General features: G+C 37.2%; 2 protein-coding genes across 4 annotated transcripts in view; both read left to right on the top strand.

Moving 5' to 3' along the window:
- Positions 1-12,654, top strand: part of GOLM2 (golgi membrane protein 2) — a 108,786-nt gene that overhangs the window by 7,751 nt on the left and 88,381 nt on the right. The gene's annotated exons all lie outside the window — the stretch shown is intronic.
- LOC128772961 (60S ribosomal protein L23a-like) lies at positions 3,299-4,708 on the top strand. The gene has a single exon (XM_053889107.1). It carries the CDS (start codon positions 3,573-3,575, stop codon positions 3,804-3,806), a length of 234 nt encoding a protein of 77 aa, XP_053745082.1. The 5' UTR covers positions 3,299-3,572; the 3' UTR covers positions 3,807-4,708.

The following is a 12,654-nucleotide window of genomic DNA, read 5'->3' as shown; positions in this document are numbered from 1 at the left end:
CTCTGTGTCTCACTTTGCTCATCTGTAAAATGAGGACAATAATAGTTACCTCTCATTCTTAAAAGTTTAAATGAATAAATCATTAACATGCTCAGAATAATGCCTACTATATAGTAGAAAGAAAGAGAGATAGAAAGAAAAAGAAAGAAATGTTTTAGTAAGTGTTGTATTAGCCACTATTATTCCATATCTACTTCCTTATTCCACAGCTACATCCTGCCTTCTCTCCAGGATGAAGAGAGTTCCTGCCCAACATCCTGTCCCACCTCCAGCCTACCTGCCTCACCCTTTGGTCCTGGTTGTTTGACTTTTTCTCCTACCCCATTTCCTGGTCCATTTTTAGTTAGGCTTAGTTCACTCCTCCCATATTTTCCTTAACAGGCTCCCTGGAGGTCTGCCTGTTCCTCTGTGATTTAAGGATCAGCCTTCTACAGTTCTTCTAACATGCTGCACCTGGTAATTCCTGCCTTTGCCTCTGTTTCACCAGTCATAATCTGCCAAATTCTAGCTGTAATTTAATTGCTACTTCAAATTATTCATAAACCATACAAATTCATACTTCCTCTCCAAACTATATCCCTTTTATACTTTCTTGATCATGCAACCATTATTTAGAATGAAGTTAGGAAAAAAAAAAAAAAAGACGGAGGTTAGAAATTTTGGTGTCGTCTTTGATTCCTAGCATCTCATATTCAGTGATTCAACATACAGAGGAGTTCCTTGATCAAATTGAGCTAAAAAACATCACTCTGGTAGCAGAATAGAGAATTGATTGACAAGGAAGCAGCAGTAGCTTCCTAACTAGTCTCCTTGCCTAGGTCTCTATTTCTTTCATTCAGTTCTCTCCCTTAAGCAAATCTGATCTTCCTCAAATCTTACTTTCAGAGGGCTTATATCACTGCATTAATTATGATGTCTAACCTTTAATGTCTTCCATGAAGTGGCTTTAACTACCTTGTCTCCCACTGTCTCCTGACTCAAAATGTGATACAGACATGTTGTTTTGCTTACTTTTGTCTTCCCACCTGCCTTTCTGTGTCATGTTAATTCCTGTTTTTTGTACTTTTGTTCCTTTTCTTAGTCTCTTACCTCTTTTCTGTGTATGTATTCTATCATCTTTTGCCCAGCTTTTGATCTATGTCCGAGACTTCTGACCCAGGATATGCTTTTCCTTCCTTATACACTCTTTACGCTTACTGACTGAGCCACACTATTTATTTTGTTTTTCATTTTCACTAGTAGTTTCTTGTATGTTAATGTTGTCTTCTCAACAAAATTTTAAGTTCCTTGAGGAAGGAGCAGATTAAAATTTTTTTCCTGTGGGCTCTTTATTTTTTTCAATGCTTATTTATTTTTGAGAGAGACAGAGTGCAAGTGGGGGAGGGGCAGATAGAGAGGGAGACACAGAATCCAAAGCAGGCTCCAGGCTGCAAGCTGTCAGCAAGAGCCTGGGTGCGGGGCTCGAACCCATGAACTATGAGATCATGACCTGAGTTGAAGTTAGACGCTTAACCGACTGAGCCACCCAGGTGCCCCTCCTGTGGGTTCTTAATAGTCCATAGTGCTGATACATAGTGTTATGGGTTACTGGATTAGTGTGGACCCTAATCCAATGTCTTGTATCCTTATAAGAGGGCATTTGGACATGGTTACACAAAGACATACAGGAAAGAAGGCCATGAATTGATGGAGGCCTTGCCTGGAGTGATAAGTCTATAATCCTTGAATGACAAGGATTGCTAGCAATCACTAGAAGCTAAGAAAAAGGAAAGAAAGGATCTTTCCCTAGAATCTTCAAAGAGAAAGTGTGGCCCTCTTAATTTTAGACTTCTAGCCTCCAGAATTATGAGGAAATAAATTTCATTTGTTTTAAGTTTTAAGTGCCACTGAGTTTGTGGTGCTTTGTTATGACAGCGCTAGGAAAAAACTAATATAAGCGTCAATAAAAACTCCAGCAGACTTTTTGTTATTGAAACTGACAAGCTGATTCTAAAATGTATCTGAAGGGGCGCCTGGGTGGCTCAGTCGGTTGGGCATCTGACTTCGGCTCAGGTCATGATCTCGTGGTCTGTGGGTTCGAGCCCCGTGTCAGGCTCTGTGCTGACAGCTCAGAGCCTGGAGCCTGTTTCAGATTCTGTGTCTCCTTCTTTCTCTGACCCTCCCCTGTTCATGCTCTCTCTCTGTCTCAAAAATAAATAAATGTTAAAAAAGATTTTTTTAAAATAAAATGTATCTGAAAATGCAAACAACATAGAATAGCCAAAGCAGTTTACAAAAAAAAAAAAAAAAGAACAAAGTTGGAATGGGGAAACAAAAGAACAATAACTGCCACCTTACAACATATACAAAATTAACTTGAATCACAGACCTAAATGTAAAAGGTGAAACTATGAATCTTTTAGAAGTTAACACAAGAGAAAATATTTGTGACTTAGGATAGGAATGGATTTTTGAGGGCACAAAAAGCATGAATGTAAGGAAAAATATTGGTAAATCAGACCATCAAAATTAAAAACTCAAAAAGCACTATTTTTTAAAAGAAAAAAAGCAAGACACAGATTGGAAGACATATTCACAGTATATTTAACAGACAGAAAAATTATTTAAGAATGTATAAAAACTTCCTAAATCTCCATAAAAAGAAGATAACCCATGGGGAAAATGGGTGAAGAAGAGTGGGAGGTACACTTCTGGTTATGGAATGAATAAGTCAAAGGGATTAAAAAGTACAGTGTAGGGAATATAGTCAATGGTAGTGTTATATAGCATTGTTTGGTGACAGATGGTAGCTATACCTGTCATGAACACAGCATAATTGTCCTGATCGTTTTGTTATATACTCGAAACTAATGTAACATTATGTGTCAATTACACTTCAATAATAAATAAATAAATAAATAAGACAACCCAATTTTTAAAAATGAGCAAAAGATTTGAATGGATTTTTCATCAAAGAAGACTGGTGATGGCAAATAAGCATATGAAAAGGTGCTCAATGTCATTAGTCACCAAGAAAATTCAAATTAAAGCCACAGTGGGGCACTACTCTATACCCATTAAAATGGCCTACACTTTTTTAAAAGTTTATTTATTTATTTTGAGAGAGAGAGTGCGCATGTGAGGGGCATAGAGAGAGGGAGAGAGAGAATCCCAAACAAGCTCCTCACTATCAGTGCAGAGCCTGATGTGGGGCTCAAACTCATGAACTGTGAGATCATGACCTTAGCCAAAATCAAGAATCAGATGCTTAACCGACTAAGCCACCCAGGCACCCCTAAAATGACCTACATTAAAAAGACTTACAGTCTTTTCTCAAGGATGGTGCCAAAGGTGATGAAGGAAGCCCTGCCTCTTCCAAAGCTGAACCCAAAGCAAAGGCTTTGAAGGCCAAGATAGCAGTGCTGAAAGGCGTCCATAGTCACACGCAAAAAAGATCTGCACATCATCTACATTCAGTGGCCCAAGACCTTGCATCTCCAAAGACATCTGAAATATCCTTGAAAGAGAGCCCCCAGGAGAAACAAGCTGACCACTATGCCATCATCAAGTTCCCCCTGACTACCAAGTCAGCCATGAAGAAAATAGAAAGCAACAACATACTTGTGTTCATTGTGGATGTCAAGGCCAACAAGCACCAGATCAGACAGGCTGTGGAGAAGCTCTGTGACATTGATGTGGCCAAGGTCAACACTCTGATAATCAGGCCCGATGGAGAAAAGAAGGCATATGTTCAACTGGCTCCTGACTATAACGGTTTGGATGTTGCAACAAAATTGGGATCATCTAAATTGAGTCCAGCTGGCTAAATCTAAATATAACCTTTTTCACCATAAAAAAAAAAAAAGTAAAAAAGACTTACAATACTAAGTATTAGTGTGGATGTAGAACAACTACAATTCTCATCTGCTGGTGGGAGTATAAAAGTGTACAACCACTTTGGAAAACTGCTTAGCAGTTTCTTATAAAGTTAATTATATACTTACCATATGACCTAGCCCATTCCACTCCTAGGTATTTACCCAAGAGAAATAAAAACATATGACCACACAACAAAAAAATTATACACAAACATCCACAATAGCTATATTAACAAAAACCTTAAACTAGAAAAACCCAAATGTCAATCAGCAGGTGAATGGATGAACAAAATGTGATAAATCTGGAGAGTAAAATATTACTCAGCAATAAAAAGGAATGAATTACTGATACACTCAACAATATAGATGAATCCCCAAACCATTATGCTGAAAGAAGCCCAACATAGAACAGTACATACTTATGATTCCATTTATATAAGTATTGTAGAAAAAGGAAACTAATCTATAGTGATAGAAAACAGAACAGTTGTCACCTGAGGTCAGAGGTGGAGGAATGGATGACAAAGGAATGAAAGGAAACTTTGAGGGGGTGGTAAAAATGTTTTCTATCTTGATTGTAGTAGTGGTTACACAGTTGTATAAAGCTGTCAACTGTCATCAAATTATATGCTTTATATAGATGCAATCTGTGGTAAATTATAGGGCAGTGAATTTGTTTAAAGATAATTAAAACATGTCGTGGAGATGACTGGGTGGCTCAGTTGTGAGCATCCAATTCTTCATTTCGGCTCAGGCTGTGATCCCAGGATCATGGGATTGAGTCTCACGTTGGGCTCTTTGCTGAGCTTGGAGCCTGCTTAAGATTCTCTCTTTTTCCCTCTGCTCCTCTCTGCTACCTGCATGCATTCATTCTCTCTCTCTCTCTCTCTCTCTCTCTCTCCCTCTCTCCCTCTCTCCCTCTCTCCCTCTCTCCCTCTCTCCCTCTCTCCCTCTCTCCCTCTCTCTCCCTCTCTCTCAAAAAAAAAATAATAAAATAAATAAATACATACATACATAAATATGTAAATGAATGAATGAATAAGACATGTCATAAAAGGAGGGCAAGAAGCCAGTCAATGCCTTCCTATTGCTCTTAACATAGCTTACAAATCTTTTTACAGTCTGACTCTAGCCTTGCACTCCAGCATTCAAATATTATTAATTCTCCCTTTAGTTCCCTCCAGTGCACATACTGAACTTTTACATCCTGAAACCTCCAGGGCTTTTCCTATTCTGCTTTGAAACATTCAGTGTCCTCTATTCAAAACTGTCTTCTCATCTTTTCTAAGCTTCTTATTCCTCCAAACCTCTGTCTCTTTCTTTACCTCATTTCAGCCTCATCTTTTTTTAGGACTCAGCTAAAACTGTCTTTCTCAAGAATGTCTTCCCCCAAACCCTTAGTTTGGGTTAGGTCTTCCCCTCATAGTCCCTGCTCAACTGTAAGCTCTCTAATCATGTATACTATGTCTGTCTCTCATTCACTGCTGTATCCACAGTACGTAGCATAGGTACTGCCCCCCAAAAGAAACTCAAACATTTGATGAATAAATGAAATTAGGGTTAAAGATGGAAGTACAGGGTGTATAAACATTGAATAGGAGAGGGTTAGGATGAGAGAAAATGGGTGTTATTGAAGCTAAGGAATAAAAGTTTCAAGAAGGAAGGACAGATCAGTACAAAATTGCTAAAGAGAGTCTAGTTTAAAAGTGAAAAATGTTAGTTGATGAGGCTTTAGTTAATCATCAAATGGGAAAAAATTTTGCCTCAAGGTGAATTTAAATTAGATATATAGGATTGAAATTATAAGGTACAAGTATATCCTTTTATATTAAATACAAAAATGCTTCCTGTAGATAAGTTTTGAAGTCATCCTTGGGGGGAAGCACCTAGTTTGCCAGAGAGAAAGAATCAGGCATGGAAGGCAACTGAGGCAACATTGTTCAAAGGAGGAGCTACCTGACCAGGAAAAAAATAGGGCAAGAAAGTTAGATAAAGTTAGTTAGGAGTCAGAAAGAGAACCTTGAAGCACTGTGGGAAACTGAAATATACTGCATAACTAGACTGTGCTGAGAGGGAATGCTGGATTTTCAGTCAAAGGAAATGTTAATTTTCTTCCAAGGAAGAGGCTAAAATGGGGAAACCTTAGGTCTTCAGCCACAAAAAATAGTTCTTGCTTAATGAAGTCACAGTTCACAAAGTTCTTATCACTCAGAGGACAGATACTACATGCTACACTATAAGAATTGTTTCTTTTCCTCTATGAATTGGGTAGAAGTAAGCTCTTGAATGTCCTTTTACCTTTTCTCTGCATAACTAAATCCTAGCCATCAATTTTCAAGAATCAATATAATTAACATGGGAGCAAATTGAAAGGAGAAATATGAAAATAAGAAAGGGAGACAAAAAAGAAAAGTAGGGACAGTTTTCTAAGATCTTAGTATATAGTAAGTGCTCAATACATTTTTGTCAATTTAATTAATATATTTGGGTTTTTGAAGAAAGCAATACAAGACCAAATTTCTTCAAGACTAACTGTACCATTGTACCCAGAAAAGAAAGGAACTAACATTATAAAATGGCAAACTCTGTACTGGTGGACAGACTTTTACATATTTTATTTCATTGATCCTCCTCATTTGATGAATGAAGAAACAGGCTTAAGAGAGATAAAAGAAGGTCAGAATTCTAAATTCAGGTCTGTTTGATTCTAACAACCCTTGTTCTTTCCAGTGAACTATATTGCCACACAGTATTTTATACATGTGTTTAAAAATATATAAAATTACATATATAAAATAAAATTATATAATATTATATAAGAGAAGTTATCTCTCCAACAAATTAAAGAAATTTTGAGTATTTACTATGTGTATTAGTTGCCCAGAGCTGCTGTAACAAAGTAGCACAAACTGGATGGCTTAAACCAACAGAGACTTGTTATCTTATGGTTTTGGAGAATGGAATTCCAAAATTAAGGTGTTGGCAGGGTTGTGCTCCCCCTGAAGCCTCTAGGGGTAAGATTCTTCTAGCTTCTGATAACATCAAGGGTTCCTTGGGTTGTGGCAGCGTAACTCTGGTCTGTCTCCATCTTCTATGGCTGTCTTTCCAATATGTCTGTGTGTCTTTGTTGTTTTATATGGTGTTTTCTTCCCTAATCTGTTTTCTCTTCTCATAAAGATACTGGTCATAATGGATTAAAGCCTATCCTAATCCAGTATAACTTCATTTTAACTTGATTACATCTGCAATGACTGTTTCTAAGTAAGGGTCATTCAAAGGTACTGGAGGGTTAGGACTTCAACCCTTTTGGGGACACAGTTCAACCCACGGTAAATCTATAAATCAATTTGGAGTGAATTGAATCTTAATTCAATATTGAATATTTCAATCCATGTATATGGTGTTTCTCTATTTTTTAGCCTTCTTTAAATTCTTGCAACATTTTATATAAAATTCCCAGTATTTAGGACTCCTACATATTTTACTATACTTATTTCTAAGTATTTCATGTACTTGATGCTATCAAAAATGGAATTATATCTTTTATTCAGTTTTCTACTTGTTCTTTGCAAGTGTATAGAAATGCTCTTAATTTTTGTATATTGATCATTTTGCTGCACTAGAACTCATTAATTGTAGTATTAGTGGAATCTAAGGAATTCTAAGGAATCTACCAAAAAAAAAAAAAGCTGCAATACTCATTAGTAGTAGCTTTTTTTGTAGATTCTGTAGAATTCTCTATATGCATGATCATGTCATCTACAAATAAAGACAGTTTCCCCCCCTTGCCAATTGGATGGTTTTTATTTTATTTTTCCTTGTCTTACTGCACCAACTAGGACCTCTAGTACATTAAATAAAATTGGTGAGACTGGATAATCTTGGAGAAAATGCATTTGACAAAGTTTAATACCCATTTGTTGTAAAAACTCTAAGCAAAATTGGAATAGAAGGAAACTTCCTCAAATTCATAAGGGGTATCTATCAAAGCCCCACAGCTAACATATACTTAATGGCAAAAGACTAAATGCTTTCTCCTAAGACCAGAAGCATCAAGAGTTTTGAGTACTTGATCAGATTGAGCTTAAAAGATTACTCTGGCTACAGAATAGAGAATTTATTGGAGGGAAGATAATTATGTAATGGAAATAATTATAAGGTCTTTATTTAAAATTTTGTTTAGGGGCACCTGGGTGGCTCAGTTGGTGAAGCATCTGACTCTTGATCTCAGCTCAGGTCATGAACTCACGGTTGGGATTCTATCTCTCCTTTCTGCCCCTCACCTGCATATGTGCTCTCTCTCTCAAAATAAATAAACTTAAAAATAATTTTTTTTTAAGTACTGCAGGTAAGACATAATGGAGTCTTTAACTAAACAAAGTGCAATTCTTAACCTGGTCAATACAAGCCTCAGGGAGCATTTTTGTTGGTGCTAATGATGGGGGAGCATTAATGGCATTTAGACATGGAGCTAGGAATGGTAGATGTTCTGTAATGGGAGGGAGAGTCCCAACAATGAGGAACTGTCCTGCTTCAAATGTCAGTAGCACCTTGATGGAGAAACACTGGGTTATTAAAGCATAGAAATAGAGTTAAGATTTTGTCATATATTTGATGTGCGATGGGCATTCAAAGATGGATCCCTTGATAATTGGTTTGTGCAACCCACCAGATGGTGGTGCTATGACTTGAGGTAGGAACCTTAGATTAGAAGTTAGTTTGAGGGGTGCCTGGGTGGCTCAGTCAGTTAAACGTCTGGCTCTTGGTTTTTGCTCAGGTCATGGTCTCACAGTTCATGGGTTTGAGCCCTGTGTCAGGCTCTGCACTGGCAGTGTGGAGCCTACTTGGGATTCTCTCTCTCTACCTCTCTTTCTGCCCCTTCCCAAATTGCACTGTCTCTGTCTCTCAAAAAAAATAAACTTAAAAAAAAAAAAAAAAGAAGTTAGTTTGAGAGGGACGCCTGAGTGGCTCAGTCAGTTAAATGTCCAACTTTTGTTTTCGGCTCAGGTCATGATCTCACGGTTCCTGGGATTGACCCCTGTGTTGGGCTCTGCCCTGACAGCTTGGAGCCTACTGGAGATTTTCTCTCCCTCTCTCTCTCCCCCCCTCTCTCTCTAAAAATAAATAAAACATTAAAAAAAAAAAAGCTAGTTCCAGAAAAGTACAAAGTTTGGTAAGTTGAGTTTGAGGAATCTGTGAAATATCAAGTAAGTAATTGGAAATATATTTCTGGGTCTCAATAGAAAGGATAGGCTAGGGACAGATTTAAATCTGTTATGGTTGTTGATGTCATAGGAATGGTAGGTTGTAGAATAAAACGGTGCATATGTAAGACAGAGCTTTGCGTCAGATAAGGGAATAGTAGAGGAGGAGCAGGTTTGAATGATTGAGAAAGAGTAGCCAGACAGAAAGGAAGAAAAAGCCCCAGATACTGTGGTGTCATATGTAGGCCAAGGGAAAGAGTTTTGAGAGAAAGTTGTCAGTATTAATTGCCATAATTATTTATTTATAATTGTCTCTCCATATCTAGGTTGTGAGCCAGGCATGGCTATATGTTTTATTCATCTTTGTATTCACACGGTTCTTGGCATAACATTACTTAATAAATGTTCAAGATTCTTTTTTTTTTTTTTTAGAAAAGAGAGACAGAGTGTGAGCAGGGGAGGGGCAGAGAGACAGGGAGCTGAACTGTCAGCACAGAGCCTGGTGCGGGGCTTGAAACCACCAATGGTGAGATCATGACCTGAGCTGAAGTCAGACACTTAACCAACTGAGCCACCTGGGTACCCCTATACATGTTTAAGATTCTTGAGGGCAGGGTCCATCTCTCTTTATCTGCTATGTTTAGAGTACCTGGTTTACACCCAGTTAATAAATAATTACTGAATGGATGACCATATCTGCACATTTATACTGCATCTTTTATTTTGCACCTCTTTTTTTGTGTGTGTGTTTTCCAACTTTATATTGTGAATTTCTTCACTATAAAAATCTGTAAAGCATGTAAACATGTATATATTTGGTACTTGCCCTATGTGTGCAATATTTAAATAAGTAAATATTTGATGATTGATTCAGCAGTTTGTACTGCCTCTTAGCTAAAGTGTGCATAAATATGTGCTGGGGCTACCACAGATGTTATCCACATATCTGATTACACTACTTTCTGGAAGACATGATCAAAATATTCTGATGTAAAACTACTCATTATGAACCCTATCTTTCTAACATCCATGGAATGTATCTTTGTAATGTATGCTAGTACTTTAGATTAATATTTTGTTCATGTAGAAACCCAAAAATATTTTTCTGGTTCAATTTAATATTCAAACGAATAGAAGAAAACCTTGGGATTAATTTAGTGGGAGTATAGTGAAAAAAATTATTATATATTGCATATCTTCAGGGACTTGTTTCATAAACTGGAAGCTAACTTGAAATAAATTCACACAGGGTAAAATGAAATAAGTCATTTTACTGACATAGTGCTTTCTGATTTTTCAAAATTATGTTACATGCAGAAGTCATTTATTTGGGAAAGTATCTTCTATGTGCTAGGTTCTAGGCATAGAAAGATGATAAAATTCAATACTTGTCCTTAAGGAACTCAATCTAATGGGGGAGATGCACAGAGAGAAATAATCCATAATGCATGATTAATGCTATGATCGAACTATTTACAAAGGGGTTTGAAAGTACAAAAGAATAATTGATTAACTGCTCAGGAAGTGAAGAAAGAAAGGATTCACTGAAGATAAATCCTAATGGATGAAGAGTAGTTCACTAAACTTAGAAAGGGGGAAAGACAAAAGGAACATAAATGAAGGCAGGAAAGATTGAAAGTCTATTGTACCTTCACAGGTCAGGCAGTTCAATAGGAGAATGGCATGTGAGGTACATGGTGGTGAGAAGGAAGGAAATTTGTGGCTGGAGATGAAGGTGTTTAGGGCCAGACCCTTTATTAACATTTTTTTTTATTGTGGTAAAATATATATAACAAAATTTACTATTTTAACCATTTTTAAGTTTACAATTTAATGGCATTAAGTACTTTCACAATGATGTGTAACCATTACCACTATTTATTTCTAGAACTTTTATTTTAATGTTTTATTTGAAAAAGAGAGAGACAATCCGAAGCAGGCTCTGTAGTGACAGCAGAGAGCCTTATGCAGGGCTCAAACCCACAAACTGAGAGCGTGATCATGACCTGAGCCAAAGTCCGACACTTAACCAACTGAGCCACTCATGCGCCCCTATTTCTAGATCTTTTAAACCATCCCAAACCAAAACTCTGCACCCATCAGAGCAATAACTGTTCCCATATACCAGCCACTGGTAATCTCTATTCTACTTTTTGTCTCTCTAAATTTGTGTATTCCAGATACTTCATGTAACTGGAATTATACCGTATTTGTCCTTTTCTGTCTGGTTTATTTCACTTAGCATAATGTTTTCAAGGTTTATCCATGTTGTAGCATGTATCAGAACTTCATTCCTCTTTATGGCGGAGTAATGTTACCATATATAATTCTGTTTATACATTATCTATTGATGGACACTTAAGTTGTTTCTACCTTTTGGCTGTTGTGAATAATAATACTACTTTGAACATTGGTATAGAAGTATCTGTTTGAACCTCTGTTTTCAGTTCTTCTGGGTATTTACCTAGGAGTGGAATTGGTGGGTCATATGGTAATTCTATATTTAACTTTTTGAGAAACCACCAAACTGTTTTTCCCAGTAGCTGCAACCAGTGTACATGGTCACTAGCAATGCACAAAGGTTCCAGTTTATTTATCCTCATTGACACATGTTTTGTTTGTTTGTTTGTTTGTTTTGTTTTTGATAATAGCCATCGTACTGGATATGAAGTGGTACCCATTGTGCTTTTGATTTGCATTTCTCTAATGTCTAACAATGTTGAATATTTTTTCATGTGCTTCTTGGCCATTTTTATCTTTGGAGAAGGATTTGTTCAAGTCCTTTGCCCATTTTTAATTAGATTATTTGTTTTTGCTGAGTTGTAGGAGTTCTTTATATGTTCTAGATATTAAACCCTTATCAGATATATATTTGCAGATATTTTCTCCCTTCTGTGCATTATCTTTTCATTCTGTTGATACCATCCTTTGATGCACAACAGTTTTAAAATTTATTTTAAGTTTATTTATTTTGAGAGAGAGAGAAAAAAAAAAGCATGAGTGGGGGAGGGGCAGAGAGAGAGGAAGAGAGAATCCCAAGCATGCCCTGTGCTGTCAGCACAGAGCCTGATGTGGAGCTTGATCTCATTAACTGTGAGATCATGACCTGAGCCGAAGTCAAGAGTTGGATGCTCAACTGACTGATCCACCCAGGTACCCCAGTTTAAATTTTTTTTAAGTTCACTTATTTATTTTAAGAGAGAAAGAAAGTACAAGTGCATGTGCACCCTTGTGTGCACCTGAGCGGAGGAGGGGCAGAGAGAGAGAGGGAGAGAGAGGATCCCATGCAGGCTCCTCATTGTCCACATAGAACCTGACACAGGGCTTGAACTCACAAACCATGAGATCATGACCTAAGCTGAAATCAAGAGTCTGACACTGAACCAACTGAGACACCCAGGCACCCCACCAAAGTTTTTAATTTTGATGCAATTCAATTGTATCTATTTTTTCTTTTGTTGCCTATGCTTTTGTTGTCATATTTAAGAAACCACTCCCAGGGGTACCTGGGTGGCTCAGTTGTTTGAGTGTCTGACTTCAGCTCCAATCACGATATCACGGTTTGTGAGTTTGAGTGCCACATCGGGCTTGCT

This window comes from Panthera pardus, unplaced genomic scaffold (genome assembly GCF_024362965.1).
Source record: "Panthera pardus isolate Hobbes unplaced genomic scaffold, ASM2436296v1 HiC_scaffold_24, whole genome shotgun sequence".
Classification (NCBI taxonomy): domain Eukaryota; kingdom Metazoa; phylum Chordata; class Mammalia; order Carnivora; family Felidae; genus Panthera; species Panthera pardus.
This window is presented reverse-complemented; position numbering and strand designations above follow the sequence as displayed.